Genomic DNA, 23,497 nt, shown 5'->3' with positions numbered 1-23,497 from the left:
TGCGAATTCTACACTGGTGTTTCTACTGAGTACTGTAAAATTAAGAATATAAAAATTACCAGTACCAACAGGTTTTAATTCGTTGGGTAAATAAATCCCAACATTAGCCTAACTTTTACTTTCATGTTAATAGACTTTGACACAGCATTGGCTCTCAGAAAACAAATCAAGATATTTTGCTGAATTTCTTGAACTACCACAGAATTGTATGATTATTAACAGCAGTTCGAACCTCTTAGTTTTTAAAAGTGTCTGTCACATGAAGATTTTTTTTAAGTCACAATAGAAGGCTTGTATCTTGAAGCCACCCAAGAAAATTTTTCTGTTATCAGATGCAATAAACGAGGAACGCCAGTTTTGCATTAATTTCTCCTCCAGAGAAATTAAGAGCTGTTTCATTCTTTGTTCTTCAAGGGGCTGCCTACAGAGCAAATACACATCTCACATCTGAAATAATGCAGCATTTCCATTTTGTCGTTCAGGCATCTCGTGGCTTGAATGCTTCCAATGCGTTACTTCATTCTTTTAGTAAGACAGTGCACAGCGCATCATCCGTGTCGATCGATATAGATGCTATTGCTCCATCATTAAACTCAAAAGAAGTTCCTCCGTCTACAACCATACAGGCATCCCAACAGCGAGAGCGGACGCACACCCTGCAAAGACATTTAAAAGAAAACTACAGACAACAAGCCGAACGAACACTTTCAAACCCAGTTAAGTACTAGAAGAAGAAAAACACTTTTTGCAGTAAGCGAAGAAAAACACTGTTTTGTCATCATGCCATGATCAGTATGGTAAGTTACAGCCAAAAAAAAAAAAAGGTTCTTAGCCGGTGAACTTCTGTTCTCATAGGCAGAATGACAAAATAATTATGATACTGGCACAGGCCACACAATAATACAATACCTTTATTGGCATCTTGCACAGGCCACACAACAGGAAGCCTCAGCCAACCCCCATTTGTTCTGTTCGCATTTTTTAGTTTTAGGTGTACACTGAAGATAACCTTTGCTGTAATCTCAACAAAATAAGCGATCCATACACCTTAAGAGAGTAGTTTTGAAAGACATTCAAAAGGCCTACATTTCAAACCTGCAATGCGCCCCTCCCCCTCACGGGATGGGCTGTGGCTCAATGGTAGAGCACCTGCTTGGCATGCAGAAGGTCCCAGGTTCAATCCCCGGTATCTCCAGTTAAAGGGACTAGGCAAGTAGGTGATGTGAAAGACCTCTGCCTGAGACCCTGGAGAGCCGCTGCTGGTCTGAGCAGACAATACTGACTGTGATGGACCAAGGGTGTGATTCAGTATAAGTGTGTGATTCACACACAAACCATGTGTTCTGATGCTAATTAGGTTACATCATACCAGCAGCCAAACAAATATATCAAGACAATTATATGCGAAAATCTAAAACTTAAAGAAGATTCTTGTTTTCAGACAAACTAATCCAAGGCCCAACACCAGCAGCCCATACTTACTTTGAAGCAATGCCTCGCTGCCGACTACTTGAAAAAACACGATTTGCAATAGGTTCTCGTATGCTGAAAAACATCTTGGGTTCCTCTGGATCATACAGCAGTGATTCATTATATTCATTTGTTACTGGAAGTATAAAAGTTAAGAGTTAAAAGTTTAAAAGTTAAAAGTTTCTGCAAATCAGCTCAGCACTAAATAGCAAGTTGGGTTGTTTATGGTAAGCTGTCATTCAGATTTGTGGCTTTTGTGTAACAGGTGGTTTATATTTATACCCTGAAAAAAACATAAGAGTAAAGCAACAGGTATAGTTAAATTATAAGAAGCTGTAAGTTTATTTTAGCCTGTCCCATATCAAGGTTTTTGGCACATAATATTTTAAAGCATAATGTTAGACGACTATCAGATTAAACTGGCCATTTGAAGTCACTGAAGTTTAAAACCTCAGAACATTCTATGCAAGAGAGTTTTCTATGGTACAAAAACCAAGCCTTCTTCAGGGACCCACAAATTACTAATTCAGACATGCCAAAAAGAGACTAAGAGTTTACTTACTAACCTTTTTCTATTAGTTCCTTGTTCAATGGAAGTTTTAAGTTCTTGTACTTTTTAGCTATTGAACCAAAGGAAGAAGAGTCTCAATTAGATGTCATTGTCTTCTGCATTGCTACTTAACAGGTGTGCCGCTGGTAACTCACCAATCTTAAGGACTTCTTCCACAGCCTGATTTGCTACCCTGTTGATATTAAAAGACCTGAAAACAGAAATAAAGCAAGTGTGACTAAATATCCGGATTCACCAGCTTAGAAATCCCAAACTAGTAGAAGAGGAAGAGTTGGTTTTTATACCCCGCTTTTCTCTATCTTTAAGGTGTCTCAAAGTGGCTTACAATCACCTTCCCTCCCCACAAACAGACACCTTGTGAGGTAGGTGAGGCTGAGAGAGTTCTGAGACAACTGTGACTAGCCCAGGTTCACCCAGTAGGCTTCATGTGGAAGAGCGAGGAAACAAAGCCAGTTCACCAGATTAGAGTCCGCCACTCTTAACCAACTACAACGTGCTGGTCTGATAAGTAGAAACTGGAAGAAGAGGCAACCACTAGGGGTCGCATCGCACCGGGATCCATTAGGCTGAAAATCCCCTCTGCCCCAGCTGTATTTTGATCAAAATTCAATACAAATAATTAGAAATTTTTGGGAGCCAATGCTTAGCTAAACAAAGCTTTAAAGTCAATATTTCCCAAGCCAGATTTAACCACAACCCAACAGAGCAGAATTTAAGCCGACTGGTTACAACATTTTCATTGTAGTTTTTTCTAAGGCTCAACTATATATAACCAATCCAGTGTAATGTGTAGCTTGGTCATTAAGTCTCTTAAGATCTCAGATCACTTTTGATGGTGCTACTCCTAGAGATACATCATGTTGCCTACACAACGCAAATGTCCCTTGTGCGTGTGGATGGAGCTTATTAGTGACTTCCAAGTTGAAGAGTTGGTTTCTATATGACGACTTTCTCTACCACTTAAGGAAGAATCAAACCGGCCTACAAATAGTCACCTTCCCTTCCCCACAACAGACACCCTGTGAGGTCGGTGAGGCTGAGAGAGCTCTGAGAAAGCTGTGATTAGCCCAAGGTCACCCAGCTGACTTCATGTGGAAGAGTGGGGAAACCAACCCAGTTCACCAGGTTAGAGTCGCCCACTTGTGTGGAGGAGTGGGGAATCAAACCCGGTTCTCCCGATCAGAGTCCACTGCTCTTAACCACTACACTACAACTTGCCTGGACAATGAGACCACACTGCTGTCTGTGTTTCCTTTACAAGACAGGATTCAAAGTAGCCCTGAGCCATGATTATCAATCCAGGGCTGGATTGATAATACTTCTGACACAGCAAATTAAATTGAAAGTCATGCAAACACCAAGGCTTGTTCATTACAGTTTGCTGTTGGATCTGAACCATCCCAAAGACTATAATCTAGTACTGTGCAGCTGGTTTGGCACACCCATGAAAGACCTTACTTCAACATAATCACAAACAGCTCTTTAAGTTGTAAATGATTTCCAAGACTGTCTACAGTTTGGCACTGACAGGCTCGTAGAAGCCCTGCTGGGCATGTACAAGCCCAACACTACTCAATGGAGCCAATCCTTTCTTAGCTCCTTTGAACATTCAGTCTCTATTGTAACACAGCATTTTATATTTTATGTTAATGTGTTACTTACTCCTGATGGAGATTCTGAATAAGCTAGAGAGAGCGCGTGGTGTAATGGTTAAGAGCGGTTATTTGGAGTGGTGGACTCTGATCTGGAGAACCGGGTTTGACTCCCCACTCCTCCACATGAGCAGTGGAGGCTAATCTGGTGAACTGGATTGGTTTCCCCACTCCTACACATGAAGCCAGCTAGGTGACCTTGGGCACGTTACAGCTCTGTTGGAGCTCTCTCAGCCCCACCTACCTCACAGGGTGACTGTTGTGGGGAGGGGAAGGGAAGGTGTAAGCCGGTTTGATTCTTCCTTAAGCGGAAGAGAAAGTTGGCATATAAAAACCAACTCTTCTTCTAGACCTGTAACTAATACAACAGCACACCAACCTACCAGGCTTTTGATCCAGTTCCAGTGCATATGTTGAGACCTGAGCTCTTCTGTTTCTCCCATGGACCATCATCAACTGATATTTCATAGTAAGAGGCCCTATGAAGGGAGAATTTAAAACTGGGTTTGCAGGACTTATAGTTCACCCTGAATAAGACAGAACACAGCCCCACATCAGGCACGTACAAGTCTAAAAGGGCCATTTCAAACATGGCTGAAAATTTCATTCTTCAATTTAGTAGAGCACTTTTAAAAGGAAAGGTCAAGATTAGTTTTTGATTGGTAGTTTGCCATATTTCAAAACACAAATTGTTAGTAATCTAGGAAGCCATTTTGAAAGCCTTTTAGAATTTTCTGCTATTATTGTGGGTTTGTTTGTAGTTAAGACAAGTTAACATGTAAGCATAAACTCTTTTCCATAACATTTTCTAACAGTGTACACATGAAACTCTATAGCTATTAGAATTAAGAACATTTGAGATGCAAATGAAAAAAATCTCCCACTTATGCAAGTGTTCAGTTCACATTGCAAATGGAATCCACTATAAGTCAACTGAGACAAGTTGAACTCCTTTCTTCACTCAGCTGAACAATACAACTTCATTCCTTTGGAGTGGATACTTTCATGTCTCTTATAGCTATATAATTATATTCATATTTATGTCCCACGGTGTATCAAATGTCTACCACAATTAACTTTAGCATTTTGATCTTCATACCACTTTACTGTATTAGCAACCCTCTAGCAATGAAGCAATCCCGCTCAACACTGCATCTGCTCATTCCATGTGCAAAGACCAACCGTAGCATGGGTCAGTGTGCTGAAATCACCTACCCTCCTTGCTCTTACACTCAAATGGAGCCATGCATAAGATGCTTAACGATACAACGTGGTCATGAACATTCACGGACCCACAAGCAAGAAAGGAACCAATTGATGCATTGGTCCAAAGAAAAAACAAAAAAAAGTAAAACGTGTGCATAAAAGCATGCATCCTTAAAGCACGAAAGGGACAGCAATGTAATAGAACTCCACTGGCTTCTCACAGATTTCAGAAGCAAGAAGGTATAATTTGGATCTCATGACTGAATGTTTTACATATAATATGGCAGCAAAAGCATATTCCCTGCCTTCACACTGAAGTTCACATGCTGTGACCAACTAAAATGCTCCTGTGTAGATGATGCTTAATGTACCTGGATGAGAGGGACTCCCCAATGAAAACTTCATTTAATGCTCTCAGTGGCAACAGACGTGGTCCAGAAATCTGAGGCCCTGCAGATTTGAAAAAATTACACTGAAAAAAATATAAATTTAAGATAAAAGTCTCTAGAGACAAATATAGTAACTTTGTTATTGATATTTCAATACTTTAACATTAGTTGCGCACAGATATGAATATTTACTACTACTTATAAAAGCTGTTGACACAGCTGCGGCCATAGCCCAGGCCAATAACTTTATAAAGTCCAGGCTAGAATCCAAGATGCAGGATGCCGCTCTTCCCGATCCATTGAGATAAGCTGACTGGCGAGTGTTAAGATCTGGAGGTGCTCTGAGCGGTAAGCACAGCCAAAAGAGCAACAGCCAAAAGAGCAACACCCTCGCCATGACGGACGTGGCTGTAGAAACTTTAATCACCAGAGCCATGACTTCATGGGATCGGCAGTGCTGCACTGTTCTTGCGGTGTATCCCCCTTCTCCCTCCTCAGAACAAACGAGTTACAGGGGTGTCCGCTACTTGAATTTTTAGTAGTCTAAAGTCTTTTAATGCCCCACATGAAATCTGAGACAGTGGGGTGGCCCACTCTTCCTTGATCTCTGTGGTAAAGAACCTGAGAAATGTAAAAATGGAGCCTGGCTTCCTAGAGTCTGACAGAACCTCTGGGTCCCCTTCATCTGATTCTTCCTCAGTCTCAACCTGTGTCTGCTCTGCTTTGGAGCTGAGAGCTTTAATATCTATAGAGCTTTAATAGAGGAATAAGGAGTTCCTCTGAGGAAAAAAAGCCCTTTGGTGTGGTGAGTGGAGAGAGGGGGGCTTCTCATTGTCAGACAATTCTGCTTCCTTCCTGGCTGAGTCATGGTCAGAGGCTGCTGGATAAGTTACAGAATATTACTCATGGGATCTGAAAGAGGAGGAGGAGGAGGAGGGTGCCCATGATAAAGCTGCTGTGCTTTTCATGGCTGCCTTGGTAGGCCAGACTTTCTTCTATCTGGTGACCCACTGGAAATAATATTGCTTCCTGGGAGCTTGGAGGGGGGGAGAAGAGTGGGTCTGTCTGAAACTCTTCAGGGATGCCTTCCTCTGTCTGCAATCGCACTGGGCATTAACAAATTGTTCCATCCAGGCCTTGAGTTCCATGGGAACGGAGAGGCCCTCTGCCTCCTCCCAACCTGGATTCAGAAACACTGCAGGGAGATCCAACCTGCTGCTGACTCACCGCTTTGCAGTGTGCCCCTTTACCCGTGGTATGAGCCTTGGCACAATCCCCATGCTTGGTGCGTGTATTTGGGTTTTCCTTCCCAAACGCAAATGCCCACCACTGCTCATTTCAGAGCCCGCAGGGGTGGATGGTTGCTCTTGCTTAGGAGTTGCTGAAGGGTGGAAAGCTGCATGGGCTTGTGTGGCCTTTTTGCCTTGCTGCCAGGGGATGGTTGCCTCAGTTTGTTGCTTGGAAAATGCTGCAGAGTCTGACGGAGGAGGCAAAGAAGCCACTGAGGCCAAGAAGCCACTGAGGCCATTGCCACCACTGCGCAGAGGGCTCAGAGAAATGGAAAGTGAAAGCAGCAGAAAAAAGCAGCCTTGCTTTCTCCTGTTTTAAGCAGAGAAGAGTAGAGATGCAGTAAGTAAAGGCACACAATGGAAGAAACAACCTAACAGCTCCATGAAGAAACGTAGAGCTCTTTCCTTGCCCTGCTCTCAGGAGGAGGCAGGTAACAGAACTGAGGATGGTGGGTACCCTGTCCCCTCTGGAGACAGAAGGAACAACAAACTCCCTACCTCCAGGGACTGTGGGTAGGAGAGTATTGCCAATGTCCTCCTCTCTCCAAGTGCTTCAAACTGAGTTGATTTCAAGGGGAAGATTACACTTACTTTGATCTTGAAATCTTTCATTAACATGGGCTCTGCTATGCTGTTCTTGACTCAACTGTTGCTCATGCAAGTCAACAGGGACAGGGTTAATACCTGTCCCTTCAAGGTGCAACCGGATTCGCTGCCGCCACTGCCATCTTAAATAAAAAGTGAACCAAAACAATTGTAAATACACAATTGATTGCAACCAGCACTACAGGATTATCTGCACAGATGTATTCCAAGTATCATTAAGTTAAATCAGTGGTGTAAAAATAATTTGGTTAGGTCACAAACTAAAGGAATCCAAATATATTCCCTTCCATCAACAATTCCATACATCCTGAAAAACTGCTTCTAAATAAAATGCAGCAGTGGGGGGAGGGGATACAGGAAAAGGAAATTGTGCAAAAATCTCTGGCTGAGCAGAAGAACATAAGAAAGGCCATGCTGGATCAGACCAAGGTCCATCAAGTCCAGCAGTCTGTTCACACACTGGCCAACCAGGTGCCTCTAGGAAGCCCACAAACAAGACGACTGCAGCAGCATTATCCTGCCTATGTGCCACAGCACCTAATATAATAGGCATGCTCCTCCGTTCCTGAAAGAATAGGTATGCATCATGACTAGTATCCATTTTGACTAGTAGCCATGGATAGCCCTCTCCTCCATGAACATGTCCACTCCCCTCTTAAAGCCTTCCAAGTTGGCAGACATCACCACATCTTGGGGCAGGGAGTTCTACAATTTAACTTACAAGAAGCCAGAAGGTAGTGCTGTGTCACATGACATTTTGTTTAGGAGGGTCCTTGACCTTAGAAGTAGCTTCTCAGGGGACACACAGGGCTGTGGGGGGAGATCAGCATCTCCCAACTTATGTTCATGTGTTTGGATCCAACTCACTGTAGTTTACACAGATTTAAGACAGGAAAAATGTTCCCATCTACTACCAGAAAAATTCTGGCAACTTAGAATAAGATTACTTAGAGAAGGGATACAGGTTTGGATCCAACTTTTCCATTGGTGAAAAAGCAAGAGGGACAGCCATTTGAGCACCCAAATGGATATGTTGGGGACAAAAGCCATATGGGACAGCAGCTATAGCAAGGAAGAAAACTGGGGAAGATGGAATGAAATGGATGACTGGATCCAGCTCTATCTTTTTCTGGTCCTTCTGAAGTTACAAAGGTGGAGAGATTTTGGTGTGTGTGTTAGTATGTTGTTCTTTAGCTGAGCAGCATTTTTAACATTATGCCACTAAAGGAAGGAGGGGAAAGGCTATAGTAACCTATTTTAGTTTTCCTTGTAATGCTAACAGAGGTGCAGAAACTAGATTTACTCCTATCACATCCTAATTTTGGCTTGTAGAACCCATTTCATTACATTGGCCAGTGTAACTGATACTTCCACAACCATGTTATTTACAAAAGACACAAAGGGTTTTCATAGCCATGTACAATGCCTAACATTCCTGTTTAAACCAGCTAAGAATGTCTAACAGATACACTGGCAAATGCTTTAACAGAGTGTGACTACTGTTATCAAATAACTTGCTGACTTGATAAATGTTGCACACAACATCCAAGCTGCTGATCTTAGCACAAGATTGCATTTTCCACCTGAACATTTATTCTTATTGAAACTGTTGATTTTACAGCAATTTAAACCTATGTTGGTCCAAAAAATCTGCTATCAAAGCTACAAAGGGATCAAAGCTCCTGTACTTTCCCCTTCAAAATATGGTATCTGTTATTCTTTGTACACAGGAAGAAAACCTCTAGCTGGTTTCCAACTAAGAATCTGCCTCACTCTGTATTCATTCTTGCAAATTTCACCAATCAGCCGTGCTGTTGGTTGACTAATTCTTCAAGACTAATTTTATACCTTTGGATAACTGAACACAACCACCTAGATTCAGTTTTTCACAAGACTATTCAGGAAAGCAATTTAATAAAGTTTACACATTTAAAATGATCCAGAATAAATGCAGAAAGACTATATGGCTTGCTTTAATGAGATGTTGTAGTACTAGTTCTTCAAGATTGTCTTCTTGTATTAATTGATATTATAATCATCAAGTGAACTTCCTTTAATGCTGAATTGCATTACTGATTTTTTCTTAAACTACCTACCTACCTGAACTCACCACGGTAGAGTTTCTGCAGGGCATCTGGAAATGAGTGTGTATACCGTACAGGCAAACACAAGTGACCTTCAGATCTAGGTTTTAAAAAAGGGCAAGTATGAGAATAAAGCATGACAGAGTATTTTCTACCTCTTTCAGAAAGAACTATTCCCTCTCACCCATTCCAAAACAGAAATGTAATCTAGTATTTTCTTGCTTATTGACTTTTAGACAGCATTTTGTGGGAGAGCAAGCAATTTGTCAACTGTTTCATACAATCTGCCAAATGCGCCAAAGCCCTCCTTCATAATAAATCTTGTTTGGGAGTTCATGCGGTTAAAGGTAAGATTGAAATCTGATGACGTTACAGACACCGTAATTTAACAGAATCTACAACTGTACCTCTATACATAAATAAAGGATACAAAATTCACTGTACATATTATCCAGGATAAGTAAATGTTTATGGTAGCCAAACCACCACTACGCTTATATTGTACTGGCTTACAATAATGCAAGATTCCTAAGAATCTTAGGCTCACCTGTCTGGGTCTGTGTTTACGCCAATAACTGGTTTTAATCGGTCCAACACCTTACTGGCTGCCAGCAGCATTGTGCCATCACCTGGGTGGATTACACAGTTGAGGTCAGGTTTCTTTTATGTGAGAATGCTTAAGTATTCTAAAGTGCCAAGTATAAGCAGGTTTATGCCTATTTAAGCCCTATACCAAATACAACAACAACAGATCTTAACGTAGAACACAAATTGTCGTCAGAAAATACTTGCTGTGAAGAAAGATGGCTGCACCAAAACTTAGCTAGTCACCAATATATTAGTTACTCTAGAAACATATTGCTGTTTTACTTAATTTGTACATATAGCCTGAGGGACAGACTTTTAAAAAGTATGTTTTTTGCAAGTTTTGTTGTTGTAACTTCCTAACAGTTTGCTGAAATAATCCTATGAGATTATCCCAGGCAGAAAGCCTACAAAAATGTACATAACAGAACAGATATGCTGACTGTGCTCAAACCAAGTAACAAAGTTACCTATCATAGTTAGACAAGAAAGCTCCGTTCTGGTAAGCAGCAGCATAAATCAGTGATTTTTCAAATCTGTTTTCAGAGAGACACAAAATTATGTAAGAATTGTTTTATCTGTCTTGTTTTGGAAAAGGTGATGCTTACTTTGAAGCACTAAAAGTCAAGTTTAATCCTGTTTAAAATTGTACATTATGATTCCCCAGGATTGAAAACTATCAGAAACAGAATCACTATCCTGATACTTCAGTTTAAATTGTTTCTGGCCTAGCCAATCAATTCTCTGTGCTGCCACAAGAGTCCTCACTCAAATTTACTGTAACTCAGAATACCATTCCCCACTCACAAGTTAATACCTCCTGCTGCTATAATAGCATCAGCCCACCGAACGGCTTCTTCATTATATTCTCTGCGTTTCACAAGACGTACCTCAATCTTCTCATTCCTAGAAGGTTTATGGAAATATGAGCTCTCATCAGTCTAATTCAGGAGTCAAGGAATGCAAGCTTTCAAGTTAAAAACACTAGGTTATGGAAGTCAGACAGTAGCTCTAAGGGAACAGCAGACAAGTTAACTATGAATACTGAGTAGGGGTGTGCATATCGATTTACCGAAATTTTAAAAAAACCGGGAAAGCACCTTTTTGGTATTTTTCAGGAGTTTTTTTTACCAATATAAAATCTGACAACAATAAAGGGAGCCGAAAAAAGCACATCCCAAATAATCCCATTTTTTTCCAGTATTATTTGGGCTGCTTTGTCCCCACTGCCATTAATACCCCCTCCCTCCCCTATCATCCCTCCCCCGACACTAATCCAGCCCATGCCGCTTCTCTGGACTCTGGAGTAGTGGAGTGGTCTGGACTGCTTTCAGATCCGCCCTGCCGGCCTTCTCTGGATCCTGGATATGGCCGGTGGGATGGATCTGACAGAAATCCACCCCCCCTCTGCTTCTCCAGGCTCTGGAGAAGCAGTGGGAGGTGGACTGCTTTCAGATTAGTCCTGCTTTCAGATTAGTCCTGCTTTCAGATTAGTCCTACCCCAGAGAAGGCCAGCAGAGCAGATTTGGGGGTTTGGGGAATTTTTTGGCTTCAGGTTTATTAACCTGAATATTTCCCAAAAAATCAAGGTTTTCCGGATTTTTTTGAAAATTTCCAGGTTTGAAAACCCCGAAGCCGTAAAATACTGGGGGGAAAATTGCTGCACAGCCCTAATACTGAGTATAGTGGTGTGAAAATGAGCAGTATGGAAGGTATTTCTAACTTCATTAAAAGCGTGTAACTATTTACACTGAACAGCATTTGGCCCAATGTTTCTCTCCACCTTTCCACCCTAGATATATGGTGATGGGTGAGTGTTTCACATCAGAGGATGTTCTGGATTAGGAAATAAGCCCATTTGGTGTCAACAAGATTTGCAGATACATACTAGAGCTTGTAATCTAACATGAGCTGACTTCATGAAAATGCAATGTTACTTAAAATATTTATCCTGTACCTTCCCACATATTTACGAGGTGGCTCATAAAATAAATGACAATAAACCATAAAAGCAGCAGCAAACACAGGATAAAAGGAATTGAAACACCGGATTAAAGTAGGATAACAGTATCAAATAATCCTAAAAATATCACAGCAAAAACCTTCTAAAAGTCCTAATGGCATAAACACAATGGGCAGGATCTTACTGGATTTTATGCTGGAGCAAGAGCAAAGAGAGGCAATCTTACTAATTTCCTGCCTCACTTCAGCTTCATCCTGAAAGGCATTTTGTCCACGTAGCTTCTATGACCCCTGGCAAAACTTCCCTCTCATGCAAGTGGAAAAGCTCATAGGATGCAACCCAGTAGCAGCTAAAAACTACAAGAGTTCTAAGCGGCTTGAGGAAAAAAAAAATCTTTGCCTGGTGCATAAAGAATGCCAATTAAGCATCTCTGTGGGAAGAGAATTCCAGAACCTGAGTGCCAGTATTGAAGTTACCATTCCAGATACTTACAGAATCATAGAGTTGGAAGGGACCACCAGGGTCATCAAGTCCAACCCCCTGCACAATGCAGGAAATTCACAACTACCTCCCCCTCCCACACCCCTAGTGACCAGAAGATGGCCAAGATGCCCTCCCTCTCACCATCTGCCTAAGGTCACAGAATCAGCATTGCTGACAGATGGCCATCTAGCCTCTTCTTAAAAACCTTCAGGGAAGGAGAGCTTACCACCTCCTGAGGAAGCCTGTTCCACTGAGGAACTGCTCTGACTGTTAGAAAATTCTTCCTAATGTCTAGACGGAAACTCTTGATTTAATTTCAAGCTGTTGGTTATGGTCCGACCTTCTTGGGCAACAGAAAACAACTCGGCACCATCCTCAGCTTACTCACCTAGACTTTGAAAGTAGGGGCATACTGAGTAGAGCTTCTGATGTTGATGATTTTAACTGGCTTACAAGAAAAAGCTATCTTTTAGGTATCCTGGTTCCAAATCATGTACTGCTTTATAGGCAATAATCAGGCCTTTGACTTTTGCCCAAAAGAAAGTCTGTAGCCAGAAATTGGTGAGATGTGAATCATGAGCTCTATTTACTTGGGCATTTTTATACCGCTTTTCACCCCAACGGGTCCCAAAGCAGCTTACAGAAAATTACTGACATACTAAAGTGCTTGTGCCTCTGCTATGCCCGGCCTAAGCTGCCTCATTTTGAGTCAGCTGAAGCTTTCAAGTAGTCTTCATGAGCAGACCCTTATAGAATATATTGCAGTTGTTCAACCTGGATACAATCAATTGAACCAAAAACTGATGAAGGATTGAACAGAATGAACAGGGACTCCCTCCCTGCCCAGTGAAGGTCATCAGCTAAGGAAATCAACACAGTTTGTCCCCAGACCAAACTGAATTAGTCTAACTGTTATAACCTACAGGACACAGGTTCAGGTAACTCACATACTATTAACTAGTTGACTAAATACTACAGAGCTTTGAGAATACTGAGCACAATTAACACAACTGTCTATATAGCCAAACCTTTTGCTTCTTTCTCTACACAGAAGCCCCAACCCTTTTGCAGAAACACAAGATGCTTCTGAAACTCAAATTTTCAGGAAGAATATATGCTTTTATGCTGGTAGCTGCTGAACAGAAAATGAAGTGAAGGGCCATGCTGCGTGTACATAATCCCCTTTGCATGTGAAAAACAGCTTTGCTCAGAGCCATCATCATAATATATATTATTAGGACAGATATTAGAATCATGTTTGAAATATCAAGAACTCTAATCACGGAGATCATTTCCAACTAGGCAAGTCAAAATTATCGATACATACCCCTTACCTTAAACTATCTACAACATGCTCCAAGTTTTTTATATGAATATGATGTCGCTCGAGTAGCCCGCTGTAATTAGATCCCTTTAATGCAAGCTGAAAAAGATAAAACCACAGTTTAGCGAAGAAGGTAACTGCCACCAGAAACCACTGCAACACAATGTGAACTGTCAAGCTTGGAAAAGTTCAGCATTTTAAAACCCAGGATTAGTGACAGAATTCATACTGTCATACACATGAAAATGAATTTTATAAATATCCTGGTGTAACTAAAACAAGCAAATGTTATCATATCTTCAATTAACATATAATGTTAACACCCTTGACACTAATCAAAATTAAGAAGATGGCCTCAAACATTATCCTTGGAGTTAAAACTTTTGATAAAATTGTGTGTAAAATTCTGCACACAAGATGGTAAAAACATTTAACTATCTTTGCAACCATGTGCAATAGTTACCAGTTTGTTTCCATGCCTCCTTTCATATGCTGACACTTACTTTTTAAGTCCTTTCACAGCCTGGGCCTTGTAGAGACCACCTCTCCCATATAAGTTCCATGCCATTTACCTTCAAATGATTAGGCCCTGCTCCAAAAGCCACCTCTTTTATGAAGTTAGAACATCCAGAATAAAAAGCAGGGCCATTACTATAACTGAAAGGCTTCGTGATAATCTCTGCCCACTGTTGCGGAGTGAAGCCTGCTTGTCTCTCTTTCCCTTCTGCAGTGGGTGCCAAATCAATTTTGGACGGTGTTTTGTTTCACTTTATGAGTCTTAAGTACTGCATTCATGACTTAAATTGGCTCCATTTGTTATACTCTCTGAATGTAGGGCAAGCAAGACACAAATGTTTTTGGCTTTTTAAAATAATAATAATAATATAGGTCCCTTTTGCATTGCTGCTAACACTGAGATGAACACATTACAAAGTTCCAACAGCAGCTAAAAAAAATCAAATCACTTTTGACTTTGGAGACTTGTACCTGAATCTTTTTCATGCAATTTCTTTAGAAAAAAAATCTACCTTGGTAATCATACACCGAAGACAAATGCTCTGCAGCCAAATATATTGATCATTCTGCTGAGTATGTAACTATTACTGATTTATGATGGATAGAAAAGAGCAAGAGTCCAGTAGCACCTTAAATTTCTGGCACGGTATGAGCTTTCGTCAGCCACAGCTTACTTCTTCAGATACCTAATTGTAATGGATAGTTCTGCATATTCTACATCTCTACAAAGCCTGACACCCCTAAATTTATTGTTCTCAAAAAAGTTTAATAAATTGACTGAACTGACTGACGCCATACTCTTTGCTGTTAAAAGAGTATGTATGGAAATGCCATAGTGTCCTAGCTCAAAAGCAATTTTAAGAAGAGGTTCATAATTCCCAAGCTCAGTTGCAGAACTGGATGCTAACAGAACAATATAATCAAGGACATGGACATTTATACAACCACATCTGTGCCACAATGAGAACTCCTGCATTCTTATGATGGGAACAGAGATGTAGTAAAATGAAATTATTTTGAAGAGCACGGATGTAGTAAAATGAAATTATTTCAAAGAGCACTTTTCTATGAAGGGAACAGGTTGAAGTTTAATTGTCTGGAAAAAAAACTCTAGGCAGTTTTTTTCCCTTTTTCTTTCTCCCCTTATTGCTTGTACTATGCTGCTTTTATTGCATTGCTTCTTTGCGTAATCCACTTTTATTGCATTGTTTATTGTGTGTTTCAATGATCCTAAGTGCATTGTTTTATAATCTACCTTGAGTCTCAATGAAGAATAACTTTTAAAAATCATGTGGTACTAAAAGGCCACAGATGCATGAGCATACCGGATAATTTCTGCCAAAGGACTATATAGCCAGATGCACTGGATAAAACTTCACCAGTTTGGTAATCAAATTATTTCTACATTGCTCCCGGTTCATGGCCACTGCCTCTGTCTCATTTCTTAAGCTATCTATATCTGCCTAGGGAGGTCTGCCATACAGTTTTAAGAACCAGTGTTTGAAGTATATAGTTTGTTATCATAAAGTAAACAACAAAGGATATACACAAGCCCCCAATTCTGACTGGGTTTGGAAACCAACAAGTGTTTGATAGTTTGCTTCCTGCTTGAAAGAGGCAAAGTACAAACAATATGTACCTAGTGGCTGGAAAGGAGCCTTTACTGCAGAGGGGGTTTGTGTGTACAGCAACCACACACCACCAACCCATGACACAGATGCAGTTTGACATTTGGGAAGCAGCACTCTATGCACCTCCTCGTACTGCCAGAGGCTTTTAACGGATTTGTTCTTCCTGCAGTGGAGTATACTGGAAGCTTACCCTGATTGTTGTGTGTGTGTGTTAAGTGCCGTCAAGTCGCTTCCGACTCATGGTGACCCTATGAATGAAAGTCCTCCAAAATGTCCTAACTTTGACAGCCTTGCTCAGATCTTGCAAATTGAAGGCTGTGGCTTCCTTTATTGATTGTTACTGGAATTAAATTTAGTTTCCACTGGCAACCTGGCAACTGTATTTGTAGAGCACAGGCATGCACTTCAAGGGACTTGTAGAAAACAGAGGACTTGGAATATATTAAGCTCAAAAAATATTAAGCATGTCAAACTGAGTCATTAAACTCAGAAGAAATATTGGGAAAAGTCTGCCGTATATAATTGTTCTAATGGATGGTGGTTTTCACACATTAACATCTCTAGAGAGTTCTTCATTCCAATTCTCTGTAGCTTTTAGAATTCTGGCTGGCCAACCTGTTTACTTGATTGTAAGCACTTTGAAGGCTGCACAGAATTACAAATACCGAATGATTAAATGGAGAGAACTCTGTGTGAATACTGCATCTTCTACAGGTTTAGAGTAAGCTACATACAAGCTGCATTCAGAGAACTCACAGAATAATTGTACATGGTCAATAGAAAGCTAGATTTCATCCTAACTCTACAGCTGTACAGGCAATATAATGAATTTCTAAATAAACAGGAAATGATGGGCTGGCCAATCTGCTAGAAACGTGAGGAAACAGGCAAGTTGAATGCCCCTTGGGAGAGGACCCTGATTAACACTGGATTTGTTGCGATGACAGCATCCCTCATGCCTCATCATTCCAACTGGATTTTAGAAGTAAATGTAAGAAGAGCTGCTGTTTTTCATGCGTAGTAAGGCTTCCCACATGTGGCCTTAACTGTAGAATGCCATGTTCTGCTTTTCTTCTAATGCTAGTAAAACAGTACTTCGGACTATAGATCTTCTCATGCAGCAGTAGGCAGCTCTGCTAGCTCAAGGTAATTCAAGTGGCAGTTGATATACCTGTAAAGATGCCAGCCTACCATCTGTGGCTTCTTTTCCTGAAAGAGACACTTATGCAGAGTGTAGCCAGGGGTGCTGTGGCCACAGAGTGGACCATAAAAAGCCTGATAATCCAGGGCCATGTGCACAACAGCTTTGCTTTACGAGAACTGCTATAGAAATAATCCATGCAAATCTGAATAGATACCAGATCTGTGCGTTTCGCCTAATCACGAGGTCAAAGATACCAAGATACAAAATATTCTATGGAATGTTATGGCAGGCTTTTTATATATCTTGTCAACACAAACGCACACTGAATTGAACTTTGTTCAAACAAAAGTGTTTCACCACTTGAAGATGTGTCCAAAAAGTTGACCTTTGGATTGTCCGATCAGATCACAATGTAAACACTCACTATCAGAAACCAAGTATGCACAAACAAAGCCAGCCTGGTAAGATCAAAAATGTCCTGGCAGAGGCACATTCCACTAAAAAAGGTGCCAAAAACATGCTTCCCATTCTATCCATCTATAGATATACTTACACACACAATAGCTACCATGTGTTCTACATTTAAGATACCAAAATAAGCAGTGGAAGAACAATAAAAACACCAAGGTCAGTGTAAAATTTTGCTAACATTAGCTTACAGCTACACTGTGAGGTCTACACAAGGATCCCAAACCTTCCCAACTTCCCCCACCCTCAGTGTCGGTTTCTGCCCTGGGAAGCTTTATTCCCAGGGTCGCAGCACCCATATGGAATAGCAATTTTGCTCTCTTCCCACTGCAGCTGCTACCTTCTTGCTTTTCCAGTGGTGTGCCTCCCTTGCAAGAGGCAGGAGGAAACACTTTGACCCCCTTCCCAGTGCAGCCTCCTGACCCCTTCACACAGGTTCCTGAATCCCAGGAATAACCTTTCCCGGGGTTGGAAATGGCTGCTGGACAAAGGGGATATCTGACTCAGAGGGACAGGGTAACTGACGTTTCTCATCGTCTCCACAAAGTAGAGCTGTATTCATCTCCAGCTGTATTTAGAACTGTTTTCTTCTTACTGCAAATGTAGTGAGCTGAGTGAACATATTAGCAAAGTTAACTTAAATGGATCAACGTCACATCAGATCACAGTTTGGTCGACACTAAACCCAAACTAATCTTTACGGCATATATAAAGAAACCTGTATTGGGAGCTTAGCAGACCGAGTCTAAGATTAAAATGGAAAAGAAGTCAGTGTCAAACTACTAATGGCTTTTTCTAAAATAGCCCTCAGAGACTAAGCTCTTGGTGCAGTATTTATTTATTTAATCCCAAGCACCAAAAAGCAAAATAGCTAGAACTAATTAGGCGATGAATATATAAATTAATGGAAAACTTCCCAAAACAAAAAAAACTAGATAGAACTAGTGAGATCTTTGAATATTACAATTATGTTCTGAAACTCTGTATGCAGGCTTTAGAAAAACAAATTCAAAGAATACAACATTGTTCCAAGAAGTTATTTTAGTATCTTTTTTGCATGGCGTGAACAGACAGGCATTCACATCAGCATAGAGAACTTATAAAACTGTGGGAAAAGAAAGCCTGAGATCCTGCCAAGAAATGGCAGAATCAGAGTTAACAATATTCTTTGATTAGAAGCCACTGCCTCCACAGCCTGCTCAGGACAGACTAAAACTGGCAAAACTGTATCACTTGAAGGCACTGTCAAGGCAATCCCCTCTGCTGCCATGTGAAAAACAGTAAGACGACTAGAATGGAAAGTAAGAGCTTAACGACACGTTATTTCTTAAACAAAATCTTGGCCCTGCTGCTCAGTTTTGATAATGTTGTGAGAGTAGTGCTCCACAGTAAGTCACTTAAATTAGAACTGGTTTTGAAGCCCAGCTGTAGTCAAAAAGCAAGATGAAATGGAAGGGAAATACACCTACTGCCCAAAAATATGTAGGTCACTTGCCTTAAATAGAACTCTGATAAGTCAAGGAAGGAGATGATGTGAATTATACCATAATAAAGAACTAGATGCTGCATCCAGGTGCACAAATTCACTCAAAATGAGCCAAAAGATGCAATATGGAAAGTGGACTGATCCCCAGTGTTACACGTTACGTATAGAGAGAGCCCACAATGTACATGTCTTCAGGAAGGGTGATTACCTTGTTCTGAATGCTATAGACAATGCAGCAGGCATTATTAGACTGCTAGCCAAAATGGTCACAGGCACTGCTTAATTATCATGGAGCCTTGGCAGTAACTACCCATGTGGATATCAACCTTCACCTTCTTTGTTCTTGCACCTTCCTATTTCTCATGCTGCTGCAGTTACCCCAAAGGTTAGCCTTCTTCACACTTCCGCCATATTCTCTCCTAGGTACCTGGCCCCAGCCTTTATCTCTTTCTAGAGTCAAAGACCGAGTAAAGTGAATTATAGTGCTACACAACACTACCCCTGAAGACTGCTGTGCATCTAGCTGATTTTCCTCAGATCAAAAGACACCAGTGTGGCCAGTGGTGTGATCAGTGTTTTGACTGGAAAAATCCATATCCATACTGAAAATCCATATCCATACGAGCGCCAGCGTGGTGTTGTGGTTGAGAGCAATGGTTGGAGCTGTGGAGTCTGATCTGGAGAACCGGGTTTGATTCCCCACTCCTCCACATGAGCGGCGGAGGCTAATCTGGTGAACTGGATTTGTTTCCCCACTCTCCTACACACGAAGCTAGCTGGGTGACCTTGGGCAAATTACAGCTCTGTTAGAGCTCTCTCAGCCCCACCTACCTCACAGGGTGTCTGTTGCGGGGAGGGGCAAGGAAGGTGATTGTTAAGTCAGTCTGAGTCTCCCTTATGTGGTAGAGAAAGTCGGCATATAAAAACCAACTCTTCTTTTTCATCTTCTGAATCATAAACTATACTTCTGTTGCTGGCTGATGTATTTGTGAATGCAGGTATCTATATGCATCTACCTATGACATCTGGTTTGCCCTGAGCAGCCATTCAGATATATGTCTCCTGGCAGATCTGCTATTTAGCTCGCTGTACATACAATTTCAAGGCTATTGAAATAAGACCGAGTAGAATGTTTGGGTGTGACTGTGCAGAAAGCATGGTAGAGATTTCTATAAGGTATGTTATACACATGTGAAATATGAATAAGGTATACGGTACTGTCAAAGGCTGAAAAGATCTGATGTAACAATGTTTAAAGAGACCACGGGGGCTGGCACTTGCCAGAAGGCAGTCTATTTGTTCAGTGACCCAATATCACGGAAATGTGTTTACGTGTGTTGCAGTCATGGTCCTTTGGGGTCTGTTACAATGGCCATGGATGAGCAACCATTTTTAGTTGTCCCTTCCCTGAATGAAAGGGCTATAATTTGAAGTGTTCTTGCAAGCCTTAGTATTAGTGTATGTTGCCTAAAATATCTAGGGATCAAACAGCTAACAGCCACCATGTTTTAGGATGGGTGAGTCGTAACAATTATTACAGAAAGGGGAAATGTATAGTTGAAATACACGATGTATGTACAGTGAGCATAACAGTAGGTCTTCTAGGAGACATACGATTGTATGTACAGTGAGCATAACGGAAGGTCTTCTAGGAGACACAGACTTTAATGGCTACTCAGGGCAAACCAGATATCACATGTACACACAGAACATTCTGACTTTATAAAATTGAAAAGCAGCCTTTGGAGGCTGAGATCATGAGCAGAAAAACAACAGGGTGATACTTAACTATTTCCTCACCAGCTGTTTTTTCCCATTCAAACCCCACCAACTTTTTCTCCTACACCAAAAAAGACATGGGTTATGGCACCAGCATGTAGAATCTGGCTTGGCCCTTACCATAGAAGGTTGCTAGGAAGTCTGGGGAAAGCTGCAAGACTGCCACTCAAACATCAAAAAAAGGATCAATAGTTTCAAAGTTAGTTCAGTTTCTCGGGTGCCAAAAGTAAGTTTTCACTGGAGTCAAAACTGTTTTCTGTAAAAGTTAATGCTTTTGGATAAGCATTATCCTCAAGCTTTTCCAACAGAAGGCACACAGATTTCAGCTGACTCCCTATCTGTCAAATGCTCTTTTCTACATCCAGAGGCAAGAGTCCAGTAGCACCTTAAAGTCTAACAAAATTTCTGGCAGGGTATGAGCTTTCGCGAGTCACAGCTCACTTTTTTCAGACCCTGTGAATGTGCCTGTCTCATTGTTCAAATACAATTTTTATCTATTTGTTACACTAGAGATTATCACAAACACAGCTTTTTTTTTTTTTAATAACCCTGGAATGACAGCAAGCATTGCTGGTTTATTCCCACCAACCCTGCCATGGGCGACAGGACTGCACACATATGTACAAGCCAACACACACATGAAGGTGAGCAGGATCCCACATATACACTATGCAAAAAGCAGATTCCCCAGGACCGCAATCAGAGTTTGTAGATGCACAAACTCTTGCAGAAGTTACACAGGAGGCGCATAAAGAGGCAGAGCAAACAGGTGTGATTCTACTCTCTCCCCATTACAAACACTGATTCACGGGCATAATTGTAACAGAAAGAGTTCCCTGTGTTGACTAAGTGCACAAGTGTGCAAAGGCCAGCTAGACACATGCAGCAGAATGAGGTGGGGTCAAGTGTACTGTTTTTGAATGTCCCTCCTTGCACAGAAAAGAAGGATTTCTATTAGCACAAAACCAGCAACCCAGGAAGAAGAAATTCAAGCCCTCCAAAATATTTTGCTCCTGGGTGTGGCCATTTATGCATGAGAGGTTTTGCTTTGGATTTGCTGTTCTCTAGATGCACATTTTCTCCATCCAAATTCTCAAAATTAAATAAGCCCCCATGCAGAGTTTTAAGAATTTGGATGGGGAAAACGTGCATCTAGAGAGCGGCAAATGCAAGGCAAAACCTCCCATGCATAAATGGTCTGTTGGAAATGGAAGTCATTAATGATGAATAAAGGTTTAACGGATAAATCTTCAGATTAACAATCACGGATGAGACGCTATAATCAGGAACTGCATAATTGTATCACAGGATGTATATTTTATATTTCATGCCGGCCTTTGGCTGTAATAAAGATGATGACGAAGCCCTCCAAAATCTTTTTTGCAACACCTCCCTACTGCAATTTTGCTTAGGAGACTATCCCAAATATGCAACCGCGCACCTGCTATATGTGGTGGTACAGCCCCCGCCCCCCCAGCCACCCAAGGACTCTACCACCTCATAAGAAAAACCATGCTGGATCAGACCAAGGCCCAAGTCCAGCACTCTGTTCACACAGGGGCCAACCAGGTGCCTCTAGGAAGCCCATAAAGAAGACGAGTGCAGCAGCACCGTCCTGCCTGTGTTCCACAGCACCTGATATAATAGGCATGCTCCTCTGATCCTGGAGAGAAGAGGTATGCATCATGACTACATAAGAACATAAGAAAGGCCCTGCTGGATCAGACCAAGGCCCATCAAGTCCAGCACTCTGTTCACACAGGGGTCAACCAGGTGCCTCAAGGAAGCCCATAAAGAAGACAACTGTAGCTGCACCATCCTGCCTGTGTTCCACAGCACCTGATATAATAGGCATGCTCCTCTGATCCTGGAGAGAAGAGGTATGCATCATGACTACATAAGAACATAAGAAAGGCCCTGCTGGATCAGACCAGGGCCCATCAACACAGATCAACACAGGGCCCATCCTGCCTGTGTTCCACAGCACCTGATATAATAGGCATGCTCCTCTGATCCTGGAGAGAACAGTATGCATCATGACTAGTAGCCATGGGACAGCCCTCTCCTCCATGAACATGCCCACTCCCCTCTTAAAGCCTTCCAAGCTGGCAGCCATCACCACCTCCTGGGGCAGGGAGTTCCACCATTCAACCTCCTCCTGACAGCACTGGGTCAATCCAACGTCCGGCCCCGGCCGCTCACCAGCTGCTTGAGGTCCTCCTCCGAGAGGCCGGCGAAACGGTACCGCTGCTGCTCGAACTCATAGCGGGTCGTCTTGGCTACCACCACCACCCGGGAGGGGCGGAAACCCCCGCCGCCGCCGGCTTTCGAGGGGAGCTCCGAGGAAACGTCCGCGCTGAGGCGCCGCGGCGAGGGCGAGGCGAGCGGCCCGGGGCCTGAGGGGGGCGCGGGGGGCCCGGCGGAGGCGAGGAGGGCCGGCTCGGGCGTGAAGGCGAAGCGCCGGTGATGCTGGCGCCGCCGCGAGGATTTGAACAGGGAGCGGAGGGCGGCGCAAGGGGAGCCGCCGCCGAGGAAGCCGGGGAGGCAGGTCATAGCCCCGGGGCTCCGGAGCGACCTCCGGGCCTGGCCGCCAACCGCCAACCGCCACCGAGCGCCAAGCGCGGCCGGGCAGCCCGCCCTCAGGCTGCGCCTCAACGGCACGGCGCGTGCGCTCGGAGGGACCCACTGCGCATGCGGGGGGGAAAAACCCCGCGCGTGCCGCTTGACACACACACACACCCCTTCTCTCAGCCGCCTTCTGATACGCCAGGGCGCCGCGTCCTAACCGCAGCACAGGGAGAAGGGGGCGTGGCCGACCACGGCGCTGCGCACGCATCGCCCGGCCAATGGT

At 42.4% G+C, this 23,497-nt stretch overlaps 1 protein-coding gene across 1 annotated transcript; it reads right to left on the bottom strand.

Annotated features, from left to right (window-relative positions):
- Positions 1-517: 517 nt before the first annotated feature.
- On the bottom strand, positions 518-23,199 carry NADK2 (NAD kinase 2, mitochondrial). Its single transcript, XM_056848525.1, has 12 exons — positions 22,849-23,199; positions 13,633-13,721; positions 10,670-10,758; positions 9,815-9,896; positions 9,284-9,367; positions 7,169-7,305; positions 5,271-5,349; positions 4,077-4,220; positions 2,176-2,231; positions 2,037-2,090; positions 1,483-1,606; positions 518-656 (listed from the first exon to the last, which is right to left on the bottom strand). The coding sequence occupies exons 1-12, from the start codon at positions 23,197-23,199 to the stop codon at positions 518-520; spliced, it is 1,428 nt and encodes a 475-aa protein (XP_056704503.1).
- Between the last annotated feature and the right edge of the window lie 298 nt (positions 23,200-23,497).

This window comes from Euleptes europaea, chromosome 4, assembly GCF_029931775.1.
Source record: "Euleptes europaea isolate rEulEur1 chromosome 4, rEulEur1.hap1, whole genome shotgun sequence".
Classification (NCBI taxonomy): Eukaryota; Metazoa; Chordata; class Lepidosauria; order Squamata; family Sphaerodactylidae; genus Euleptes; species Euleptes europaea.
This window is presented reverse-complemented; position numbering and strand designations above follow the sequence as displayed.

Bases quoted from the DNA above. Each gene is read 5' to 3' on its own strand.
- NADK2 (XM_056848525.1), bottom strand. From the start codon at position 23,199: ATGACCTGCCTCCCCGGCTTCCTCGGCGGCGGCTCCCCTTGCGCCGCC. The intron at 4,221-5,270 runs GTACATTAAGCA...TGTCTTATTCAG, and splicing joins GGGGAGTCCCTCTCATCCAG to GGTGAACTATAAGTCCTGCA. The intron at 2,091-2,175 runs GTGAGTTACCAG...TTGGTTCAATAG, and splicing joins GGAAGAAGTCCTTAAGATTG to CTAAAAAGTACAAGAACTTA.